This window comes from Falco naumanni, chromosome Z (genome assembly GCF_017639655.2).
Source record: "Falco naumanni isolate bFalNau1 chromosome Z, bFalNau1.pat, whole genome shotgun sequence".
Classification (NCBI taxonomy): domain Eukaryota; kingdom Metazoa; phylum Chordata; class Aves; order Falconiformes; family Falconidae; genus Falco; species Falco naumanni.
This window is the reverse complement of record NC_054080.1, coordinates 69,961,549-69,985,921: the sequence shown is the minus strand read 5'-3', so window position 1 is coordinate 69,985,921 and position 24,373 is coordinate 69,961,549. Positions and strand designations below refer to the sequence as shown.

At 39.7% G+C, this 24,373-nt stretch overlaps 1 protein-coding gene across 4 annotated transcripts in view; it reads left to right on the top strand.

The window, feature by feature from the left end:
• NNT (nicotinamide nucleotide transhydrogenase) overlaps positions 1-24,373 on the top strand; it is a 47,713-nt gene that overhangs the window by 5,807 nt on the left and 17,533 nt on the right. For all 4 annotated transcript variants that reach the window (XM_040578847.1, XM_040578848.1, XM_040578846.1 and 1 more), the window contains exons 3-17: positions 2,052-2,281; positions 3,970-4,187; positions 5,588-5,675; positions 6,369-6,457; positions 8,060-8,247; positions 8,957-9,090; positions 10,827-11,018; positions 12,111-12,264; positions 13,162-13,323; positions 14,980-15,090; positions 15,857-16,002; positions 16,951-17,146; positions 17,403-17,636; positions 19,494-19,654; positions 20,392-20,571. In XM_040578847.1, coding sequence (XP_040434781.1) covers positions 2,052-2,281; positions 3,970-4,187; positions 5,588-5,675; positions 6,369-6,457; positions 8,060-8,247; positions 8,957-9,090; positions 10,827-11,018; positions 12,111-12,264; positions 13,162-13,323; positions 14,980-15,090; positions 15,857-16,002; positions 16,951-17,146; positions 17,403-17,636; positions 19,494-19,654; positions 20,392-20,571 — 2,483 coding nt within the window. The remainder of the gene's footprint in view (positions 1-2,051; positions 2,282-3,969; positions 4,188-5,587; positions 5,676-6,368; positions 6,458-8,059; positions 8,248-8,956; positions 9,091-10,826; positions 11,019-12,110; positions 12,265-13,161; positions 13,324-14,979; positions 15,091-15,856; positions 16,003-16,950; positions 17,147-17,402; positions 17,637-19,493; positions 19,655-20,391; positions 20,572-24,373) is intronic.

Here is a 24,373-nt window from a genome sequence, read left to right as displayed (position 1 = left end):
CTCAATCCCCTCGTCCAGGTTGTCGATAAAGCTATTAAACAGAACCGGCCCCAGCATGGAGCCCTGCGGAACACCACTGGTGACCCCTCGCCAGCTGGATGTAACTCCATCCCCCACCACGCTCTGGGCTCGGCCAGCCAGCCAGCTTTATACCCGGCGCAGAGGGCACCTGGCCAGGCCACAAGCAGCCAGTGTCTCCAGGAGAATGCTGTGGGAGATGGCGTCAGAGGCTTTATTAAGGTCCAGGTAAACAAAATCCACAGCCTTTCTCTCATCCGCTAAGCTGGTCATCTTGTTGTAGAAGGAGATCAGGTTCATCAAGCAGGACCTGCCTTTCACAAATGCGTGATCAGGGCCTGATCACCTGGTTGTCCTGCACATGCTGTGTGATGGCACTCAGGATCTGCTGCATAACCTTCCCCGGCACCAAGGTCAGGCTGGCAGGCCTGTAGTTCCCTGGAAGAATTGGAAGTAATACACTTCTTTGTCTGGTGATCTTCCATTCTGTCGTCTTGTTGGATGTGTTCAATCAGGCTTTTTTAATGGGTTGGAAAACTGACAAGTACAGGTAGATACATAAGTACCAGTTCTTAGCAACTCTGTATTGTGTTTTCAGAACATTCTAGGTTGATAGTGTCTTGAAAATCGTTAATTAAAAACATTTTCAGATCTTCAGCTTTAAGCACCTTTTAGTCCCAGTTTTATTTCTTAGATTTAGAATTAAAAATATTAAGATAATTCCGTTCAAAGCTCTTACGGTATGGTATGCTTTTGGCTTTGTTTTGCTTGTTTCTGTCTTAACAAACAAAGAGGGAAAAAAAAGTGAAAAGAAGACCTTCCTGAAATGTGCAACACATTACTAATCTAGTACAATTTTTGTAGCAAAATACATAGCGTGGCCAAATTAAAAGCAGATTTGTAATTTAAAACAAGCCTTTCATCCCCCTTCTATTTTGCTTGAGTGGTTTTTTTTTGGTTTTTTTGTTGCTTAATCTTTCATATGAGTGACTGTTTAGGCTGCTCAAGTTACATATTAATAAAATATGTAAGTGTCTTGTGCAGGAATGTCACAATCCAGGTTTAAGTATTGGGTAGATATCAGTGAAAGCTGGTGTGGAACGGGGCCTGTATGCTGGACTGCATGCTGTGTATTGTAACTGATATGGTAGTTCGATATATGATTGTTATGCTTGAATCTGTGTATTTATAAATAATATATCTTAAACACTTGATTGGATCTGAGAAGTTTAACTCTCAGATATTAGATTGGATGCCCACAAATTCACAGGAACAAAGTTTAATGTCTGTAATTTGAAACCTAAGATAAAACTGATAAATTGCAGCTTCAGCAATTTCCTGGTGTAGTTTAGCAGAGCTTTGAACAAGTTAAGACAAGGAGATAACATTGAAGAAACTATTAATTGGACTGATATTGCATTATTCTTCAGCTAGTCCTAAATTCACATTTTTCATTTCTGTAGCAACTCTCTTAAGATTACCTTATTGATGTGGTTGTGCCTTTCAATGTACTTTGTGGTATGCAAGTTATGCTTCATTAATAGATTTGAGACAACAGTAATTTAATAGACATTAAAACCATGTTCAGTTAAAATGCAGTTCAGCTGTTCAAACTCATTTGCTTATTTATTCACAATAAAGTTGAAGTAACTGGAGAAGCATTTAAATTCTTTTTTGGGAGCAGTGTGTTATCACCAGAACACTGTGTATTCTATAAATCAGAACACCAATTAGACAGTCAGAAATATATACATGCAGATGGGTATGAACTGCACCAAACAGTTGTTACCACTTGTGGAGCTGATTGTGCTGACCTGCTGATTCCTGAAAGAACTGGGATTTCTAGGAAGATGCTGTCATTAAGGAAATGTAAACTACAGTGCTAGAAAATACTGTTCTGCTGCCTCTTCCCTTAGGAGGGAGAATTGCTGAGTGTGACATGTCTGCATGCGTCTCTACAAACACTGAAGAGTGCCATTAATATCAATTAATCTTCAGTCCAACTAATGCTGTCTTATCTGCCATTCTTACAGGAATTCCATATAAACAGCTGACTGTAGGTGTCCCCAAGGAGATATTTGAGAATGAGAAGAGAGTGGCTCTATCACCAGCTGGAGTTCAAGCCTTGGTTAAACAAGGTTTCAATGTTGTGGTAGAATCTGGTGCTGGAGAAGCTTCTAAATTTTCTGATGACCAGTACAGAGAAGCTGGAGCAAAGATCCAGGGGACCAAAGAAGTCCTGGCTTCTGATTTGATTGTCAAAGTAATTGCTTTATTATATATTTTCCATTACGTTATTTTGGAGAAACATATAGGTCTTTTTTTTCCAGTAGTCTGCTGAAAGTTCAGTAAGTAAACTCCTTTACTATTTTCCATTTTAAGATCTGTTTCAGTTTTAGTCTTTTTTTTTTAATAGCTCAGATGGGCACCTACAGTAATGAACTAGTAAATGGCAACAATGAAAAAAATTGAGGATAATTTCTTATGAAGGTTTCAGCTACTTACTGTGGTTTAACACCAGCTGGCAACTAAGCACCACACAGCCACTTGCTCACTTCCCTCTGGTGCGATGGGGAAGAGGATGGAAGGGTAAAAGGGAGAAAACTCATGGGCTGAGGTAAAGACAGTTTAATAGGAAAAGCAGAAGCTATGCACACAGGCAAAGCAACACAACGAATTCATTCACCACTTCGCATCGGCAGGCAGGTGTTCAGCCATCCCCAGGAAAGCAGAGCTCCATCACATGTAGCAGTTACTTGGGAAGATGAATACCATCACTCCGCGCATCCCCCTTTTCCTTCTTCCTCCAGCTTTATAAGCTGAGCATGATGTTCTATGGTATGGAATATCCCTTTGGTCGGTTGGGGTCAGCTATCCTGGCTCTCCTCCCTCTCAGCTTCTTGTGCACATGCTCACTGGCAGAGCATGTGAAACAGAAAAGTCCTTGACTTAAGAGTAAGTGCTACTTAGCAACAACTAGATAACAGTGGTGTGTTACCAGTAGTATTCTACTAAATCCAAACCACAGTGCTGTACCAGCCAGTAGGGAAAAAATTCACTCTATCCCAGGCAAAACTTTGAGGAGTTGTTTTCTAGAGCGAGGTAGACTGTTCCAGGCTCTAATGAGATGAGACGCCTGCTCTAAGAAACTGTCACTCCCAAAATTCATTAACATACACGCAAGTTACTCTTTAGAAAGAGTGGCTTGGAATTTTGAAGATACAAGTTCCTAGCTTTTCTTAGTCAGACATCCAACAATTCCACAGGAGCAGTGTGTTTCGAAAGTAGTTGTAACTAGTTGATTTATAGCTGATGTGGGAAGGCTGCTAAAAGTGAAGTTGCTTAAGAGGCATTAGGTTGTGCAGAGTCCTGAAGCAAAAAAGAAAAAGCTTAAGCTTGGATGTTTATGCTTCCTTTAACTGCCCTCTTTGAAGTTATCCTGTCAGGTTTGAACACAGAATTTCTGTGAACTACTTTGTGAACAACGCTTTTAAGTAGGTTTCTTTTTGAAGAAAGGTGAGAAACTCGGAAGAAGTGAAGGCATATCAAGATGAGTATCTGCTGGACTTCATCCTTCAAATTCCCTGCGTGTAATGGTGCATTGCAGCCTTATTAATGATTCTTAGCCTGTAAAGCTTAATTGGCTTATCTATTCAGTAATAATTTTGCTTAAAAATGTCAGGTTTTGAAGCAGCTGTCTGTCATAAAAGCCAATAACTGCTCATTGGGAGCCATGAGATCTTGCTGCCCTGCCACCAAGAGCAAATTCTAGTATGTGCACTGCAGTTAAGTGCCCTTACTTGGTTCAGTTGTGTAAACAGCCTTTGATACACTTCCTTCCTTCTGTCGTTGGTGGGTGGGAATGGACAGCCTGCAGGCTGGGAGAGAGGAAGTGGAATGTGTTCTGATTTATTGCCTCAGATTAATTTGGAAACTTCTTTCTTTCTTCAGGTGAGGGCTCCTATACATAACTCGACTCTGGGTGTACATGAGGCAGATCTTTTTAAGACAGCTGCTACCCTGGTTAGTTTTATCTACCCAGCACAAAATCCAGACCTCCTGAAAAAACTTGCAGAAAAAAAAACTACTGTGTTGGCTATGGATCAGGTTCCACGGGTCACCATTGCTCAGGGATATGATGCACTTAGCTCCATGGCCAACATTGCCGGGTATGAACCTTACTTCTTGTGATTTTTTGGTTTTTTGTGGTTTTTTTCCCCCCAGCCTGAGTAAGTATAGCTCAGTTAAAAGCTGTTAGGTATATCTAAAGCAATTTGGCATCTCTGTACAGCTGTTTCAAGCAGGATGACACTGTTGGGGGTGCCAAACAAATTTTCTTATGGTCAGCTTTGCAGCAGATGAGAACAAGACTTTGAAAAAAAACTAAACCAAACCAACCAAAACTGAAGACGGTTTTAATTCCTCAGCTGCTTTGTCTAGTGCCTTTTTGATCTGTACTAGATTAGAGCAGGCACAAAGATATCCTTAAGACAGCTTGAACACAGATTGTCTGTATTTGGGATCTGATGATTTTGGGAGATAATTAACCCAAACTGCTTAGTATGGCTGCAGTTGCTATGGCAGTTATGAACAGACCAAATACTCTCAGACATCTTCATGCTTTGCGCCTGGTATTCGCCGTAGCGAATTAAGAAGTTGTCATCAAGCTGACTCCTATTATTAGATTCTCTGTTCTTTTTTTTGGTAATATTTTTGGCTTTGTACTTGGTTGATGTCTGTGAAGTGTAATAAGCATTGGAGAAGGCCACCATATTTTGTGGGCACCAGCAGTGTACATCCACATACATGTTTGGCTACTTCGCTGTGTTTTTATTCTTGGTAATTTTACTAAAATACAGAAGATCATAATTATTTAAAGATATAAAATCTACAAGCTGTATTCCAAATTAGAACTAATTTTATGGCATACAGATCTCTATATGTGCCTGATAAGGATAGGGAAGAGAGTGGAACACGACTGTTGAATGACAACACTGTTAGGAAAAAAATGCAAGAAAATGTGCACTGTTGTTAAGAAAAGGCATAATTACACATTAATCTGCATTTTCAGATAGCTCTACTGATGTCAACTTGGCATCCAGCCACCGATTCTCAGATGGCTACAAAGCAATGGGACAGAAGGGGTGGCAAGGTTAAGCCATATCGTTCTGCAAAATTAGGGTCAGAGTATCTTTTTTGAATGTGTGCTTGCTTGTCTAGGTGAATTTACATAAAAATATTCTGGGTTTTGCAAGTGCTTGTCTTCAAAGACCACAGAGTTAACTTTTGGAAAGTTATCCATTTATTGTTCAGATAAAATTGTATTTGAGAGTGAATAGTTGTGGACATGTAGTATACTGCGATCCAGAAACTGTCTAAAAATGCATTCCATGATTTTCTTTTTTAAAAGGAAGATATATTAACAAAGACATACTATTAAACTTGTGCTTAATAGTAAAATACTGAATCTGCATGCTATTGTCAAAAGTTCATCCCTTTGATTGCTGTCATGAATGAAGTTGTACTGAGCCTGGGAAAATACTGATGTGTGTTCATCCTTAATTGACAGTTACAAGGCTGTGGTACTGGCAGCAAATCACTTTGGCCGATTTTTCACGGGTCAGATCACAGCTGCTGGTAAAGTTCCTCCAGCAAAGGTATGTGCAATTAAACAGATACTGTGGCAGAAGAATATTTGGGTTTGAGTACAGCTAACCATTGCTGAAACTGTGTTAAAGGACTTTTCTGCCTTGAGGCTAGTTCTAGAGACTTCAGAAATCCCTGTAGTTATTCCCATACCATTTTTTGTTCACTACCTGTAGTGCCATGTTTTTGGGGAATCACAGAATAATTTGAGTTTTATTTATGTTTGCTTAGTTTTAAACATCAAACTCTCTCTCTCTCTCTATATATATATATATATACACACACCTTTTTTTTTTTTTTCCAGATGGGGAAAGGCAAGGAGGCAGTTAAGTCAGAGATGGTAGAATTTCTGGTGCATGGAAGGCTGTGATGGAAGGGATTGCTTGATGGGAATTGCAGGTGGATGGGATTGAAGAAAAACTACAGTAGAATTAGGGAAGGAAAAAGAAAGAAGATAAATTAAGGAGAAAACCTGTTCTTACATAAACTGATGAGTTGGCTTTTGGAGTTAGGAGCTTTTAAACTGTTAGATTGATGGGGCAGCTTTACCAAAGTCATTTTGGGTTCTCTATCCTGATGTAACTTATTTAAATGGCTGGTTAATGAGATCTGTCTGCAGTTGTGAAAGCAGTATAATGCCACTGCTCTTCTAACCAGCTGTAGTACTAGTTTATAATCCAAGCATAATAATGGTATCATTCTAGGTCTTGATCATTGGAGGAGGAGTGGCTGGCCTGGCTTCTGCAGGAGCAGCTAAATCGATGGGTGCAGTGGTTCGTGGATTTGATACTAGGTGGGTGTGTAAAAATCGTAATAGCAATCAGAAATAATTTTAAGATGAAATAGTTTATGGCTGTATTACAGTGAAAGCACTTGTACTGCATTGAATCAGAATTCCTTTCCTACCATTTTTACTCCATCATTATTCCTCCTTTTTTATACCTCAAAACAACCAAACCTTCCAAAGCATCCTTCTCATTAAATAATTTGAACTATGAGAAATTTAGGGCTTTTATCCAGAAATTCATGTCTCTGTTCTTCTTGGGGACATGGAGAAAATTATTAATAAAGAAGTCATCTTTAATGCCCTCATTTATAGCTTGTTTTGATCCAGGTTCCTAGCTACATACTCTCATTCACTTGTACTCTCCTGGTCCCAGAGAGGCCAGCTAGGATCTCTATGGAGTGACACTTCTTTCAGTCTGCTGAAGGAGAGAAAAACATAGAGTTACTTTGTTTATGAAACTCAAGATTCAAGAACAGAAACTGCAGCTGAAGCTGCTTCAAATACTGTTTTCTCAGGTCTCTTCTTTATGTTCAGAAGGATTATTTTGTCCCATAACCATTTTTTAGAGCAATAGACTGGGAAAATTACAGAGCACAAGCATTTTCCTTCTTATAGCTACAGGGTCTGCAAACTTGATTTATTTGTTTTTCTATTATATGGCTTTCTTATATTGAATTTGTATGTGCTTAATACTGTATTTGCATTAAAATTACTTGTATGTTTTTATGCAGAAATGGCATCTAGTGCCACTTTGCTATATCTAATATGAAAGAATAAACATTAATATATCTGCAGTTTTATGATGTGCAATATGAAAAAAACATTTGCTCTGGTTTGCTAGAAAATCTGCATATGCCTTAAAACAAACTGGAAACGGTGTATTTTTTATAAAAGTATGATCAAAATCTGTCTAAACTTCCCAGATTTTTTTCAATTCCCTTCTTAAGCATCCTATGTACTTCTGTCTTGGTGTGCAGGAATTTGTTAAATACTCTGCATGTTGCAAATGTTCACCCAGCACTGAAATTTAGTCTCATAATTTACTGTGATACCACATGATGCAGACTAAATTACAGATTTACAGGATAACCATAAAAAAAGAAAAAAAAAAAAAAAAGAAAAACCCCAAACTCCAGAACAGCATCACCTGCCTGCACCCCCCAACCAGTTTTCCCTGTTCAAGTGAGACTGACTCCTATTCCCATTTCACAGATTAAATCAGGGCCACAGGCTGTGTGTTTATCACCCATCTTAGACATCGGAGTTTGGGCTGTAGATTTACCTGGTCATGACAAGAGAAAATGTGAGCAGACAGTTAACAATTAAGTTCCTAGGTTTGAGACTTTTCTTGGAGCAACTCTCCTGATCATACAGAAAACAGTAAGCTATGTTCATTCCTCATCCAAGTATCTTTGTTAGGGCCTAAATAGTGATGCAATTACTTTTTTCACTAAATACACAAAGTTAAGGACTTTAGTTATGGTGTCCTTAACCCTAAAATAAGTTTTAGATCTCTTGTCTGAAGACTTGCTACTAAAAATACCAGAAAAGCCATGGTGGATTTTTAAAGTAGTGGTTGTTTTCTGTCCTGCAATTTTCTTTTCCTAGAGCTGCAGCTCTGGAACAGTTCAAGTCTCTTGGTGCTGAGCCTTTGGAGGTAGACTTAAAGGAATCTGGAGAGGGAGAAGGTGGTTATGCTAAAGAAATGTCCAAAGAATTTATTGAAGCTGAAATGAAACTGTTTGCCAAGCAGTGCCAAGATGTTGATATTATTATTACTACAGCGCTTATTCCAGGTATGTTTTATGTGCGAGATGCTAATTTACATTTATTTTGTGTAAGTTGGCATGTTTTGGAACTGCATATGCAGTGAAAACAGAGGTGGTAACGAATTAGGTCTGTGTGAGCATGTATCTTTTTCTCTTTCCTGATAAATGCCTGTTTTTAAAGTGTGCGCCTTTTTCTAAAACTTGGGTTTTCACAAATTAACAGTCTTTGACTCAGTATCATCATGTTTTCTTACTAAACAAGGACTAGATAGTAATAAAGTAAGAATATATAATTCTCTTGCATATTTATTGCATCATTGCTACTTCTGCTATCCAGTTTGTGTGGTGAAACAGGACTGTCTCTTGTAAATAACTTATGATGTGGGGTTCTGTTTTTTTGGGAGGGTTTGGTTTGTTTTTGGTTTTTTTGATTGTGACTTGAATTGTAAGATTGGATGTTGTCAGTTTACTGAGGACAAAATTGGACTTGGCAGCACCTTTAGTAGACTGCCCATACTTTTTTTTATACGCCTGGGAGCAAGATGTTCTAACATATCCTCTCTGCCTGTATAAACACACGTTCTGTGACACTTCAGCCCAGGTACCAATGACTTGAAAATTTGGCTTAGAGAAATACAGTTTAGAGAGAGAGAGAGAAGGGAAGAACTCATCTCCTGAGCAATATGGATGAAATGGTATTATTTTGTGTTTAACTTACTATGCCTTGTCTTGTCAGGCAAAAAAGCGCCTGTCTTGTTTAAGAAAGACATGATTGAATCAATGAAGGAAGGTTCAGTTGTTGTGGATTTAGCTGCAGAAGCAGGGGGAAACATTGAAACTACAAAGCCTGGAGAATTGTATGTTCATAAGGTGAGCATTTTAATTGCAGATTATTCTCAAGTTTGCATGAATTCATGTTGTGTTTTTTAAACTGTATGCTGAAAATAAGTAGCCGATTTTGCTCTTTGGGTTTAAGTAATCCTTTAGATTTATATTTGATTGCTAGTCATCTCTGTACCATTTTGATGATTTTTAAAGAAACAAATACCTTTGTATAGCTTTAATTTGGTTGTTAAGTGTGGAATTCTTACTGCTCAGACTTCCAAGTCCACTGATGTATTTCTGCTGAGTTGAGGGTGTAGTTTGATGTCTTTTGTCTTGATCTACCTGAAGAGACAGCAGTAGGAATAGCTTCATTGACTTATCTCATCACCTCCCACAACTGGAGGTTAACAGTCCCTGTCATAGGTAAGCTATGTCAGTGTTTACTTCAGTGCAAAGTCTCTGGCTTAGCACGGTATAATTTCAGCTTCAGGAGAGTGATGATATCTTAGTATGTCTTTAGGCTTGCCAGCATGAGGGTGTCTGCCCTAAAGTATCCAAACCACTTGTAACCCAAACTAGGATTAGCATGAATTGGTTTATTAAAATACACAGTTTTGCTCTAGATGAAGCTAACTGCTTTGGTTTTGCTCCAGTGTTCGTGACTCAGTTAAGAACTTGTTTTTCTGCTTTTTGGGTTTTATTTTTGCTACTTGGGACAAATCTTCTAGCAAATAGAAATCTGGGTGATGAGATTTAAAGTAAGCTGTTATTTGGTAATGTAAGGACATAATGCTGTTATTGGGGAAGCCTGTAGCACATATTGATGCCATGATTGTCATTAATATAAGCAGGGCTGTGTGTGTATGTGTGATGAGTCACGCATTGTATTTGGCTTTGTGGTTTTCTAGGGCTTCTGATTTCATTGCTTAAAAACTGAAATTAGAGTATGCAAAACAGAAATAAGTAGATGCTTGCATAAAGAATTTATATAGAGCACTTAGACGAACATTACCCCTGGATATAGTGTACTGGCACAGAGCTGTGGGCAAAACTATCAGCAGTGTGCTGGAGCATTGCATTAAGAAACCAGAATTCCTGGAAGCATGCATGGATCTTACCTGTAAGTTGTTGGAGCAGTATTCTAATACAGCTTGCTTGAACAGGAAGAGTGTACGCCAACCTCAGCTTTCCATACATTCCAAAAGCCTTGATAGCTAGTTACAGTCTTAAACATATATTCTTATGTTTAATACAGTCTTAAAAATGTATTCTTAAAACAGTTTGGATATATTGTGTTACATATTTACGTAAATGTGAACAGGGGCATATTACTTGCACGGCTAGCTAGCTCTGAGGAAGCTCCCTTTGCTCTGTCATACAGAAGGTTACATCCAGTGCACACCCTCCAGAAGGACTGGGAAGATGCCAAGCATTGGGCAGAATAATCTGTTACCTGGTTGCTTTAAGAATCTAGGTTCTGATAGAATGGTAGGATTTGGAGAGGACAAGCTCTTGCACCAATAAATCTTTCTCGTTGAGTAGGCTTATTGCTAATATCATTTAAGGTGTTGAGTTTGATCATGTTGGATTCTGTAACTGTTGTGAGTAATGTGCCCCCAATATAATATTAGAGCTGCAGATAATAGTTTTAGCTGGGGTTAAAAACAGAAATCTAAGTGAAACAGTTTGCATATATATTTCCAGAAGGATATGTTGGAAGAGATGCTGCTTCTTCAGAGATTGTGCTAATCCTTAATATTTTATTTGATTTTTTTTTTCAGGGTGTTACACACATTGGCTACACAGACCTGCCTAGCAGAATGGCTACTCAGGCCAGTTCTCTGTATTCCAACAATATTACCAAACTCCTAAAGGCTATTAGTCCTGACAAAGAGAATTTCTATTTTGATCCGAAAGATGAATTTGATTATGGGACTCTGGATCATGTTATTAGAGGAACTGTAGTAATGAAGGTAAGTCAGTAAATATTATCTTCCTAATCTGTTGTCTCTTTAAAATGCATTCAAAGATACTGCATACCAATAGACTTCAGATGTGATTTGATGGACAAGTGTGGGCAGGCATGTGTGTTCATACTCAGCTGAATATTCCTCTGTCTGTTCTTGTGAAGGGAAGCCTCTTTGCTTTTGTTATCTTGTCGTGGTTAAACAAATACCTAATGTCTACTATTGAAAAATACAAAAAATATTAAATCTGCATATTGTATTCATGTGATGAAAGCATAGTTATTTAGAACATGTTTGAAACATTACTACAGAACAAGAAAAAGTCTTCCTTTTTTTTTTAAAAAAAAAATACATACATGTTTCTTTTCTTAGAAGATTAAGTTCAGAAAAAAATGGTGGAATTAGATTTTGCAGGATACTTTTTATCTAAGCTTTTCTAGGAAATAACAGAACACAAACTTAGGGCATGGGCCAGTGCAGGCTCTCCATCTGCAACTGTTAGGAAATAATAACTTGCGGTTTAGTTAAGAGGTATTAATTTCTGTTGAGTTTCGCTTCATAATGTTGTCAACATTTTGTAGCGCTCATCATGTCTGCTCTGGAGAAGGCTTGTATGGATTTCAGCTCTCCTAGCTGAAGTGGTGTGTACAGCTCAGGTCTGACAGCTCCACCAGTTATTCTTCCAGAGGCTTGAAGAACAGCAAGCAATGTGAGACCTACCCTGACGCCTAGCTGAGGTCTGGTCAGTCTGTAGCAGACTGCAGTTTCAGAGAGCCTGTTTTATTTTGCATAAATGTTTTCCATTTAAGGAGCTTCACCTCTTTGTTTTGGTTTCTACTTTCAAGCCTTATGCTGCATTTCTACCAGGTGCTCTTGGACACTGATATTAAATCTTGTCTGAAAAATGTGTGAACTGGTATGGTTAACTTGATCAAACTGTACTGATCATCCAGCCTTGCAAACTTCTGCAGATGCAGAAAAGGAAAATGTTCCTGTACAATGTTAAGACTTACCTGAGTTGCAAGGTTAAGAAGAGTAGGCTTCTCTAGCTGTAAAACATCTGCCATGTCAGGGATAACTGTAAATATCTCTTGTCAGGATGGCAAGGTCATTTTCCCAGCACCTCCACCAAATAACATTCCTCAAGGAGCCCCGGTGAAGCAGAAGACAGTAGCAGAGCTGGAAGCGGAAAAAGCAGCTACTATTACACCTTTTAGAAAAACTATGACTAGTGCATCTGTATACACAGCAGGTAGGCAACTTCCAGAGCTGGAGAATCAGTGTAGAGTGCTCTTCATTTGCTTAGTACTTTTTAAGTGATTCCTCATCTTACTCATTCAATTTAATAACTATTTGGGGGAGCAGTTGATTGATTTTGCACGAGGATACACAAGCCAGTGTAGTGTAGTAATTGCTTCTGAGAGGGGAAAACAAAATTTTAGAAATTTAACCAAAAGTATCAACATTACAAGCAGTGCTGACTCATGTCATGTGTATGTGTTTGGCTTTATTTAAATATCAGTAAAATACTTAAGCTTCTGAAGGACTCCTGCTAGGGACTGTGTCCATACTTCGCAGCAGAATCAATTCAATGCCATTACTTTCTTCAAACTTGAATATACTGTATGGGACTTAAATGTCCACAGTCTACTGAAGTAGTGAGACGAGGACATTTATCTTCACAAATAAATATTGGCTCGTCTTGTTAATTGGTATTCTGTGTGCATCAGAATTTCTGCGTGAGGTAATTAAAGAATTCAGTGCTCTTAATTTTAATCTCTGTTCTTTGTAAGCACATTTCAAGTCTTCCAAGTAGTGTCTCAACATGGTTGTGATTCGGCTACAAGTTTGCTGTAGAACAATAGAGGAGGATTCAGTATTGGTGCAGAAACCTTAACTTTCCTGCTTTGTGTTCATGTGTAACAAAGATGTGTGTATTATATCTAGGGTTTTATTTTCTACTGTCAGTGAAACACTAGCACCAAAAGAGCCTGGTAGTTGACAAAGATGATCCAGCTGATCTTGAAACAAGTCCATACATAAAACTCCTATTTACTTTTAGCTCAATAATGGACTCCTGTTGTATAGAGTTTAAATGTAAGAAACCATTGAAAAGTTATAGAAATGTTTTGCTGTGCTTTTCTTCTAGGTTTAGCTGGCACGTTAGGACTGGGCATGGTAGCACCTAATAATGCTTTCACGCAAATGGTGACGACATTTGGCCTAGCTGGAATAGTGGGGTACCATACAGTATGGGGTGTGACTCCTGCACTTCACTCTCCACTTATGTCAGTAACTAATGCTATCTCAGGTAAGTAGCTGTCACACAACTGCTTATTTTCTGTTTCAAGGAGGCACAGCTCCTTTTACTTGAACTTCAGACAGTAGTCTGCTGATAATGCCTTTTAAAATGCCAGACTTTGCATGTTCTGAATTTACTTTCATAAATGTCAAGGACACCTCAAACACACTCCTTGTGAGAGTGTGGATTTTCAAAAGGAGGGAGAATGTGATCCTGTATGTTTTTAATTTTTATAAGTAATTTTTCACTCTTAACATACTTGCTTTAAAGCTTGTTTTGCTTGGACTGCTCTGGTCTCTCCTTTCATAGAAGACATTTTCTTTCCCATCTCTCCAAAATGTTGCCCAAAAGTAACTTCCTTTTTATATTTTCTATGTTCTTTTTTTTCTCTCCTCAAGCTGTGTGTTTGGAGAGAGGGGAAAAAGAAGAAATTCCTAAACAACCTCTAAGATTCATAACTATAAATATGTAAGATTTTATAGATGTAGGTGTATATGTAGAATTGTAGAATTATTTAGGTTGGAAAAGACCTTTAAGATGAAGTCCAACCGTTAACCCAGGACTGCCGAGTCCACTGATAAAACCATGTCCCTAAGCACCACATCTACATGTTTTTTAAACACCTCCAGGGATGGTGATTCCACCACCTCCCTGGGCAGCCTGTCCCAGTGCTTGACCAACCTTTCAGTGAAGAAATTTTTCCTAATACCCAATCTAAACCTCCCCTGGTATAACTTGAGGCTGTTTCCTCCTGTCCTGTTGCTTGTTATCTGGGAGAAGAGACCAAGCCCCAGATGCCCACAGCCTCCTGTCAGGCAGTTGTAGAGAGCGACAAGGTGCCCCCGAGCCGCCTCCTCTCCAGGCTGACCCCCCCAGTTCCCCCAGCCGCTCCCCACCAGCCTTGTGCCCCAGCCCCGGCACCAGCCCCCTGCCCGTCTCTGGACACGCTGCAGCCCCTCTGCGTCCCCCTGGCAGTGAGGGGCCCAACCTGAACACAGGGGTCGAGGGGCGGCCTCGCCAGTGCCCAGGGCAGGGGGACAGCACTGCCCTGGCCCTGCTGGCCACGCTGTTCCCGGCACCAGCCAGGATGCTGGTGGCCTCCTTGGCCACCTGGGCACACGGGGGGCTCATGCCCAGCCGGCTGCCGACCAGCCCCCCCAGGCCCTTTCCCCCCAGGCAGTTCCCAGCCCCCTGCCCCCAGCCCGCAGCGCTGCGGGGGCTGGTGTGACCCACGGGCAGGACCCGGCACTGAGCCTGGTTGAACCTCACACAACTGGCCTGGGCCCACCGACCCAGCCTGCCCAGACCCCTCTGCAGAGCCTCCTGCCCTCCCGCAGATCAACGCTCCCCCCAGCTGGGGGTCACCTGTGAACTCACTGAGGGGACACTTTATGTATGTGACGGGTCACAAGTCTGATCTACTTTGACTATTTAAAGCAAAGTGACTCTGCTTGAGACACTGTGCTTCAAAACTGTATTTGTATACTAATTTTTTGGAACATGTTTGTATTGATGAAAAAGACCATGGTAGTCTTTGTTTAAATAGTAATGTGTAGAGTAGTGGTCTAAATTTGGGTCAGTGGGTACCTGTTTGCTGAAAGGAAACTTGATGCAGGTATTAGAGCTTTTTAAGGTTCAGTGACACTTTTTTTTTCTTTTAAATAGGGCTAACTGCAGTTGGTGGGCTGGTATTGATGGGTGGAACCTATCTCCCTGCAAACACTCCTGAAACTCTAGCAGTGCTTTCTACCTTTATCTCTTCAGTTAATATTGCAGGTATGAATGTAAGTTTTCTCCTGAGGGTAACTTTAAGGCACTTGTGTAATTCTTTTATTTCTTCTAGCTCATGAATTGTATAGATGCCAGAAATACTATTCAGGGAGTAGGATCTGAGAGCATACATCAATAAAGAACCCTCACCAAATTTTTCATAGTAGTTATTGCATCCAGTTTGTACACCCTGTGGTGTAACTTTTTTTTAGGGAAATATTTAAATGTGAATTTTTCTTCTGTGCTATCCTTTAGATGATGATGATTTTGAAATACCTTTTCCTGTATATCCCAAGATGGTACTGTACTTGTCCTCATATTTCTTTTCCTACTTGAAAAATATACTAGTGGCAAAAACCAAAATTCTGCTTGCTTAAGCTTCAGAAGTCCCAGCTTCATGAATAAAAAAGATAAGAAAATGAGCCATGTGACTTGTAAATACTGTTTTTTGTTAGAGTAGATAGGGAAATGGACACAGTCATAATCTAAGCTGTATCCTACAATAGAGTATGAAGCCAGAGCAAGTCTTCAGGCTTTCCAACTTCTCCTTTTATGAATTTCTTCCAAAGGTTAAAAAAGACAACAGGATCTCACCCTGATTACACCTTTGTTTCCTGACAGTTTTCCAGCTTACTAGCTTTTCAGAGGCTTTATTGGTGTCATTTGCTAACTTTGTGTGATAATATGGTTTAAACAAATATTTCTGTAATACATTGGCATATACTTAGTTACAGATTTTAGTTTTGTAAAAGTGTTCCCTTGCTTTGGCCAGGTGGGTTTCTCGTTACGCAGAGAATGCTGGATATGTTCAAACGTCCCACAGATCCTCCTGAGTACAACTACTTGTACTTACTTCCTGGTGGTGTGTTTGTGGGAGGCTATGCAGCTGCTCTCAGCGGTGGCTATAATATTGAACAGGTAAGATAACTTTGTGGCTTTTAGCCTGCTGTTCACAGCATGGTATGCTTCTTCACTGCCATGGTCTCTTCATCAGGTTCGTATTCCCACAAGGGCAATCTGAAATTTTAATAACTTTTAAGCTTTCATCATACCTCAGATGCTGAATCTGCAAACTTTAAAAAGCTTTGGGGTTTTATTTTTCATGTGAAGCAGCAGGTACTTCGTTATTTATTGGATAGTTTTCCCTCAATTACAGCTTAAATATTAGAGTAGCTACAGAAATCAGTCTTTGGTTTAATTTTTTTTGAAATTCACCTTGGCGTGACAGTTAAAGTAGGTATGACATCTGGGTGGGATGAAATTTCAGCACAGAGGGATAGACAGGGATTGTATCTATAGAACCTTTTACAGTACATTTTTCTTTGCATTTGTTTTAATGGTGAGTAAAATCAATACTTATTACCTTCTGTGTTTGGGAAAAGTGATCCAAGCATACCTTTATGCCAGGGGTTTGTAATATATTAGTTTTTCCAGTTATCTAGACAGGTACAGTTCATTTCATTTGTTTGTTTATGCTTTCTGAAAACAGTTCATATATGCCATAAGTAAATCCTGAAACTGTTCCTATAATGAACAGGACTGTTTAGCTTTGGGCTTATTCTAAAGGAAAACTTGCTTCTGAACTGATGATGAAAATTGGCTTGACTCAAGTTTAGCATTCACAGTGCAGATAAACCAAGGTCATAAAGTGGGGAGAAAGTTTTGAGAGATACCACATTTTATTTGACCAATATCACATCCCATAGAACGGTTTCTAACAATCAAGAGTTTTGACTTAAGAATTGTGACTTACACATATTCTGGAGAAATCAGCCCTTTTGTGTAATAATCACAAAGATTTTTATAATGATTATGCAATTTGTCTCTATTTCATGTATGCATTTTGATGTTTTTCTTACTTTAAAGATGATGTATCTGGGCTCAGGCTTATGCTGTGTTGGTGCCCTGGCTGGTTTGTCCACCCAAGGAACAGCTCGTCTTGGAAATGCTTTGGGTATGATTGGTGTTGCAGGAGGTTTAGCAGCAACTCTTGGAGGCCTTAAACCTTCGCCTGAATTGTTGGCGCAGATGTCGGGTGCAATGGCACTTGGTGGTACCATAGGTATGTGTATGATACTATGATAATACATGCTCTGTACATGCATTTATGCAAGTTGTATATACACAAAATACTGCATAAAAATGTGTAGCTCACAGGTGAATTGACTAACTTGTATTTATGGAAGTTCCAATTTTTCCATTGCAACAGGCATGTGCATGCATGTATTCATTGCGCACTGAACCGTCCCTGATACGTTAATTTCTAGCTGTACAGATTGGTTGTGTTTTGTAAGACTTCCCTTCTCAACTCTCAATAGGTTTGACGATTGCTAAACGCATCCAGATTACAGATCTGCCTCAGCTAGTGGCGGCTTTCCATAGTTTGGTTGGTTTGGCTGCTGTGCTCACCTGCGTAGCAGAATACATGATTGAATATCCTCACTTTGCTACTGATCCAGCTGCAAACCTCACCAAGATTGTGGCGTATCTTGGCACGTACATTGGTGGAGTGACTTTCAGTGGCTCTCTTGTTGCTTATGGAAAACTTCAAGGTGAGACCTTCCATTTGGAATAAAGTATTTGTTAAAGGGCGTTCCCTGCTCCCCTGCCCAGGGTTTAGCTCTGCCTTTAGACTGCTGTGTAATTGGAAAGAAGTCTTGTATTTTGCATCAGGTAGAAGTTTATATGTTTAATTGTTACGAGTGTACTTTTTTATTAATTGTATTTAACTTATATACAGCTTTAGCTATGGAAAGTTTTTCTCCAGTGCCTGAGCATACTACTGCTGTTAATTACCAACTCTTGTAACCTTACCTCCATTCATCTTGTCCAGAAATGTGTTGCTTTAGTGTTGTTAAGACACTGCCTGTCACTGTTTCTCTAATTAATTTCATTGAACTTTTATGATCAGAACTTCAGATTCCTGAGCAGACATTTTAATTGAAAATCTGGTATTGCTGCACTTAGCACCACTTATATTTATGGGATGTTGTTCTTAGCGTAGAAGGCTGCATTTAGTTAGGTAGGTTGCAGTATCAGTTCAGACTGCCTCACTTTAAACGACTCAAGTTCATTGTCTTTTTACCCACAACGCAAACTCCATGCTTCATACCTCTTACTGTTTTAGTAAATATGCCTTCTAAATTACTCACTAATTCCTGATTCTTAAGCACCTGAAGGTTTCTTTATCACATTTATTTTTGGTTTTGTAAGCACACAGCTTTTGAGAGACTGAGATAATACCGTAATAAGAAGTTCCAGCTTAGAGCTTTTTTTACTACTAATCTTGTTACTAGCTTTGCAATAGTTCGCTTGGGAGACATCTGTTTGCTTTCTTCAGTGTTTATGAGACCAGCCATTGAGGGAGAAAGCATGACATGGATGGAAAGCTGTCTTCTCTAATAATCTTTTGAAGGATTTGTCAGTAGTATGTATTTCTTCTAAGTAATTACTCATTTATTTCTTCGTGGTTATTTTTTTTTCCTTTTCTCCATCTTGCCTCCTCCACCCTGTCAGTGATTTGTGCGCATGTCCCTGGTGAACTTCACTGCCTGTTTCAGCCCAGTCTCCTGATTTCATTTTCCTTGCTCTGCCTTGCATTTTCATGTGGGCATGATAGGAAATAATAAGCGTGTCTATGCTATTGAACTAGAGGTAGTAGGTCACACACTTCGACTCCTAGTCCCGAGACCATCAGTTCATTCTTTGCCTTGAATTCAGCGAAATTTAGATGAGGCGCTTGGTAAGTAATTTAGTTACACCAAAAGTAACAGATAAACTTGTACCGTTTTTATGCTCTGCTGTGTTGTTGGCAGAGTGAGGGGGAAAGCCTAGGGTAACAATAAGTATGTCATTGTCTTTTTAACTTAAGCACACGAATACCGAACACTCAAGTCTCTGCCAGTGTGGGAAGTCTGTGTGGCTGAGGGTACTGGTGAAATTAAAGCATTTAAAAGCAGGAGTGTTTTATATTTATGGTTATTTACATTGTCCAAAAGCACACAGTTTTTGAGAGACTGAGAATACCAGTACTAAGAAGCTCTGGATAAAGGCTTCCTGTTACAGAGTGTCAGACGCAACGCGCAAAGACTTGGGGCTAGAATGAGAGTACATTTTTAAAAAGGCTTTTCAAGAGAAGAGTTTTTTTGGTTTTTCTGAAGCACTTCAGTGAGATTAGGAAGTAAGACAAGTTTAAACAGGAGTATTTGAGAACCTAGAGGAAGTTTGAATGTGTTGCAATACTCAGTCGGCACAATGTCTCAGCTTCAGCTAGCTTGTTTTTTCTTCAGCCCCTCCCTTTTTCTTATTTTTTGATTTTTCTTTTGCTGAAGTATTCTGTCTTCTCTGAAGGTGAGAGACAGGCCCTCCTGCATATATCTGTCAGTCTCTGAATATGGATTTGATTGCAGGTATCCTGAATTCTGCACCACTGCTGCTGCCTGGTCGACATGCATTGAATGCAGGATTGTTGGCTGCCAGTGCTGTTGGAATGTTTCCGTACATGATGGATCCTAGTTACACTACGGGAATTACTTGCTTAGGTTCTGTGTCGGCTCTCTCAGCTATAATGGTAAGTTGGGGAATTGCAGGAGGTGAAACAAATTAAATAATCATTTTGTTGTTCAGCTTTGCAAGTTTCCTGGTAATGATTATATTTTACCATCCCAAGTCACAGTTGCCACAGGTGCCCATATGCTAACTTTCAGTAGCAAGTAGCCACTGACTCTCGTAAGTCTAGCTGTAAGCCAGAACTGTTGCTGAAAACAGGTATGTATGTATATAATTACTTTTTGCAGCTATGTCTTAATGGAGCCTTTTATATGACAAACTGGTATTTTAAAAGACTTTTTGTAAAGTTTACCCTTAAAATACTCAAAAGAGCATACAGGTTATGATAATAACTTAGTAAGACTATCCCCAGGTGTAACTTTTTCTGTTTACTCACACCAGCTGCTGCAAAATTTGTGCTGAATGTTACCATTGTGTAAACTGAGTCTTGCAAAGACTGCTCTGTTGTGAATCCTTTAAGGGTATGAACAGTCCCGTGGAGCTGGTAGGATATTTTGTGAGTAAAAATATGTGGCTAAACACAAGACTAAGACAGTGGAGTGCCTTGCTGTCTCCTCTCAAAAGCCAGAACCACTGACTCCTATCTCAGGCCACAGCTTCATGCCTCCTACGTTGAAAATACCTTAATACATTATTAAGTACCTTGGTGTTTGTTTTTCAGTGCTGGACGCAGACGGTCTTCTCTGCATGTTCTCCTTGGTCATAGCTTATACTGAAGTATTTTCTTTCCTTTTCTAGGGTGTCACTTTAACAGCAGCTATCGGAGGTGCTGACATGCCTGTAGTTATTACTGTCCTGAACAGTTATTCTGGATGGGCTTTGTGTGCTGAGGGCTTCCTACTGAACAACAACTTGCTGACCATTGTTGGTGCACTTATTGGCTCCTCTGGGGCTATCCTCTCTTACATCATGTGTGTGGTAAGAAGTCAGAAGAAACTGTGCTTGTTCTTGAAGTAAAGAACCTTATTCAGCATGTTTGTTAGGAACATAAGCAATCAGAAGACCAAACTGGTAGGTGTTTACAGAGTAGAAAATTCTTGATTGAAACTGTTGGACTGGATGTTGGTCATCTCTCTTTGTTTTGGAGAGATAGGTACCTCAAAACTGAGGAAAACTTTTGCATTGACTTGAACATTGAAGATTTCAGTCTGAACTGAAATATTTATGATTACATGTGCTCGGTCATTTTGGTTTTTTTAGCCTATCACTCCACAGTGTTGTTAAATCTAAGCTAAATTTAAAATTTATCAGCAGGAGATACTTTAAGTAGTGCGTTCCTTTAAAAAAATATTAGTTAAATTAGAGAATAATTTAAAATTTGGATTTTGGAGTGTAAGAAAGTGTGCTACTTTCTTCAGAGCTGTTACTTTGAAGTACCACGTGGTGGCAGCAGTTTTGCATTAATGTATTGCTGATGCCAATGTTTGTGTCAGAGCAAACCTTACCTTCAACTTTGTGCATAAGTCATACTGTATTACTAGTAATGGTCTCCTTTTCTCCAAAACAATTGTTTGGAAGTGCCGTGTTTTCAAAGGTGGATGGGTAATAACTTTAAAGAAAACTGTCCACAGTGCAGCAGCTGCCAATGTCCTGATTTTCTGTAATGCAGTTCTGTTTCACTTATGCTCTTGTGTTCTTGTATGGCCATTGTCACTGTTCCCGTCATGATGTTTTTCTATGGTCAGTCCTAGCTGTCCTCTTTTATTGTGTCTCTGCTGATACATAGTGGTGTTACCATGTATCACGGTCCACTCAGTGGACCCGTGGTGATTCGTTAGCTATGATCTCGAAGCGCAAAAAATCAAGGCGACCACGCCAAGGGGTTATGCTTCAATCAAACAGCACAATTTTATTGTTTGCCCGTAAAGCGGCGTGCCATAGAAAGACAGAAAGTGAATAAAAGGAAAAGTAAAAAGAAAAGGAAAGAGGATTGTAGCTACCACCATGGGTCCAAGGCGTCCCTGTGGTCCCAGGTCCAGGCAGCGTCCCGCCGGTCCTTCCGATTGTCGTGATCCCTGGTGGGGAAGATCTCCAGAGTTCAGTTGCTAAGAAGGCATCTTTTTATGCCAAGCAACACACCTTGCTCCCCCTCTGGTCCATGGACTTCTGCCAGTCTCCGCCCTCTCGAGCCAGGTTAGCTTGCCCCAGAAGTGGGTAGCTTCAGACCAGGAGGCATGTTCTTATATTGTTTTCTGGTTCGTTGTTATGACCACAGTTGTGATCCATCTTCTGGACAGCTGTTATGTGGCCTTATTCAATCCCAGGTGGCAGGGAACGGCATAGTACTCCTCGTACCGCGCAGTTCTCCTTCCCAGGGTGTTCAGTCCCAGGTTGCAGGGAACGGCATCGTACTCCTCGTACCGTGCAGTTCTCCTTCCCAGGGTGTTCAGTCCCAGGTTGCAGGGAACGGCATCGTACTCCTCGTACCGTGCAGTTCTCCTTCCCAGGGTGTTCAGTCCCAGGTTGCAGGGAACGGCATCGTACTCCTCGTACCGTGCAGTTCTCTTTCCCAGGGTCTTTGTGTCTTGGTGTCCGTGAGGACCACATTCCATCTCCAGGTCTCTGTTGGCAATGTTGAGACAATGTTGTTCTCTTTAGACCGACTCTTACACCATGTTAGGAATGTTTAGTATCATTAATTCTTAGGTCTCTTGAGGAACAATTGCAGAAAACCTTAAAAAGTATTTTTGAGCAGCTTTATGAAGGTGAGTTCAAATGAACAATCCTAGGTATGAATTTTAAAGAGTCTTGTTCTTTCTTGAACATTTTGTGTATCCTTAGCAAAAGGAAATCAGATTGTGGCTTGTGGGACTTCTTTTTAGATGTAAGTATATATACATGTGTATTTGTATACAGTCAGTGATTTAGTCCGTGTCATGGAAAGATTATGCTTATGAGCAACACGGGTATGAAAAGTATGTTGTTTAAAGATCAAATTCTGGTAAGTCTTGTGAAAATTGGGTATGGACTTAGCAGTAGGCATTGTCATTCTATACCTTCATTTTAATTTTACTGTCCTGTTCCTTTTTTTTTGTTTATTTACTGCTAGCTTCTCTCAGCACTTGTAAGAGTTTTGAGGTATTTACATCTGTTGGTTGGAGGAATCTAGGTAAATAGGAAGCCTGGGGAAGTAATTGTTGAAATAGTATGCAGTGACAGAGTGGCTTTCCTCTGTGTTTCTCAAACTTCAGAAAGTTTAGCTTTTGAGGTAGTAATCTAGAAATACTATGCTGTGTTACATAAGCTTAGACAATTACAATTGATCAGCCATTAAAATTACTTTGTATGGTTGCTGCACAATAAGCAGAATAACTTGTTTCTAGCACAGCGTTTTTCTTTTTTGCTTTACTTCCTTTAATGGAAATCATTACTTTTAAAAGCATTGTTATAACCAGGGGATTCACTGTGATAGTATTGAAGCTGCATTTCATGAGAAAAGATGTTCAAGAGTTTCAGTGAACTCTGCTTCAGGCATTTGAAACCTGTGCTAATGAAGTACCAGGTTTCCCCTCCCTCCCACCCCTGTATGACTTCCATCCAAAGCAGTACATTTATTGAAGCTTATCTAGTACAAATGAGAAGGTGTTTGTGGAAACATCTTAATGGTTGAAACCTCCTTTTTACATTTCCAGTTACTTCTTGTCATAAAAGTGTAGCTTAATCATCCAAAGCCTATCCAGATAATCTCTTAAAAGTTTAAGTTTATAAAATTGGATAGTGTGTATTCAGATAGCCACTTTGGTTTTGCACTCTTACCTACTTGATTTTCCATCCATCCCTTTTACACCTACTAGTAGGGTGAGTTAAGGGCAAATAAATGAACTTCAAATCAAAAAAGCAAAGGCATGTACTGTTCGCTCATCCTGTGAATTGTGACATTTGAAACACTAGCACAGTGTGTCTTCTTCAGAACACTTGATTGTATTAGCATATCCTTCTCCCATTTTTTTGCAGAGTGAATACTTGTTGATTGCAACTGTAGTATTAGAATTGGTATGCTTGGGGACGGAGAAACTGCTTCAGGTCAAAGAAGAACCATTAATTGGAGTGATGAAACAGAGCAAGAGAAGGGACAAGTCTTCTAAATAGTATGCTGGCCCATCACCTATATTAGCTGTGTGGTTTCTGTGGGCACGGTGGAAGGACTTGGGAGTTCTTGGGGATCAAGAGTTTGGTTTTCCCTGGGCTGTAAGCTCCTGGCCAGTATCACCTGTGAATGCATAGCATAGAGGGCTGTTTGCTGGTGGTTGAATTATTTGTGAATGTACTTTCTTCATGTATGTTTGTGGTGGTAAAGAAGGTGGAAGAGGCTACAGAAGAGTTTCCACACTGTCTGTGTGCTGAGTAGGTCATAGCTGCATTGGTTAATTGTTGCTTGGTGAGTCTTGGCTCATTTTTAAGCCTTCTGTGCCCACCCCCTTTTTTTTCCCAGACTTCCCTTCTCTTTCCTTGACTCTTTGGTGCAGACCCAGGCAAGGGTGCTTCGATCTCATGCTTGTTTTGTGTGGGCTCAGATTTCTAATAGTTGAACTTTTTTTTTCTTTGGCCTGGTCTTACTGTTCTTTTGGTTTAGTGTTGTGATACACATCAAAGGCAGCATATTCTTGGAGGATATGAACTACTACCTATTGCAGACAGTACCAAGATGATGGTTTCACTGCCATTGTGTGTTTTCCTTATAGTATCTGAAACGGTGATGATTTATCAGGAAAAACAAAAG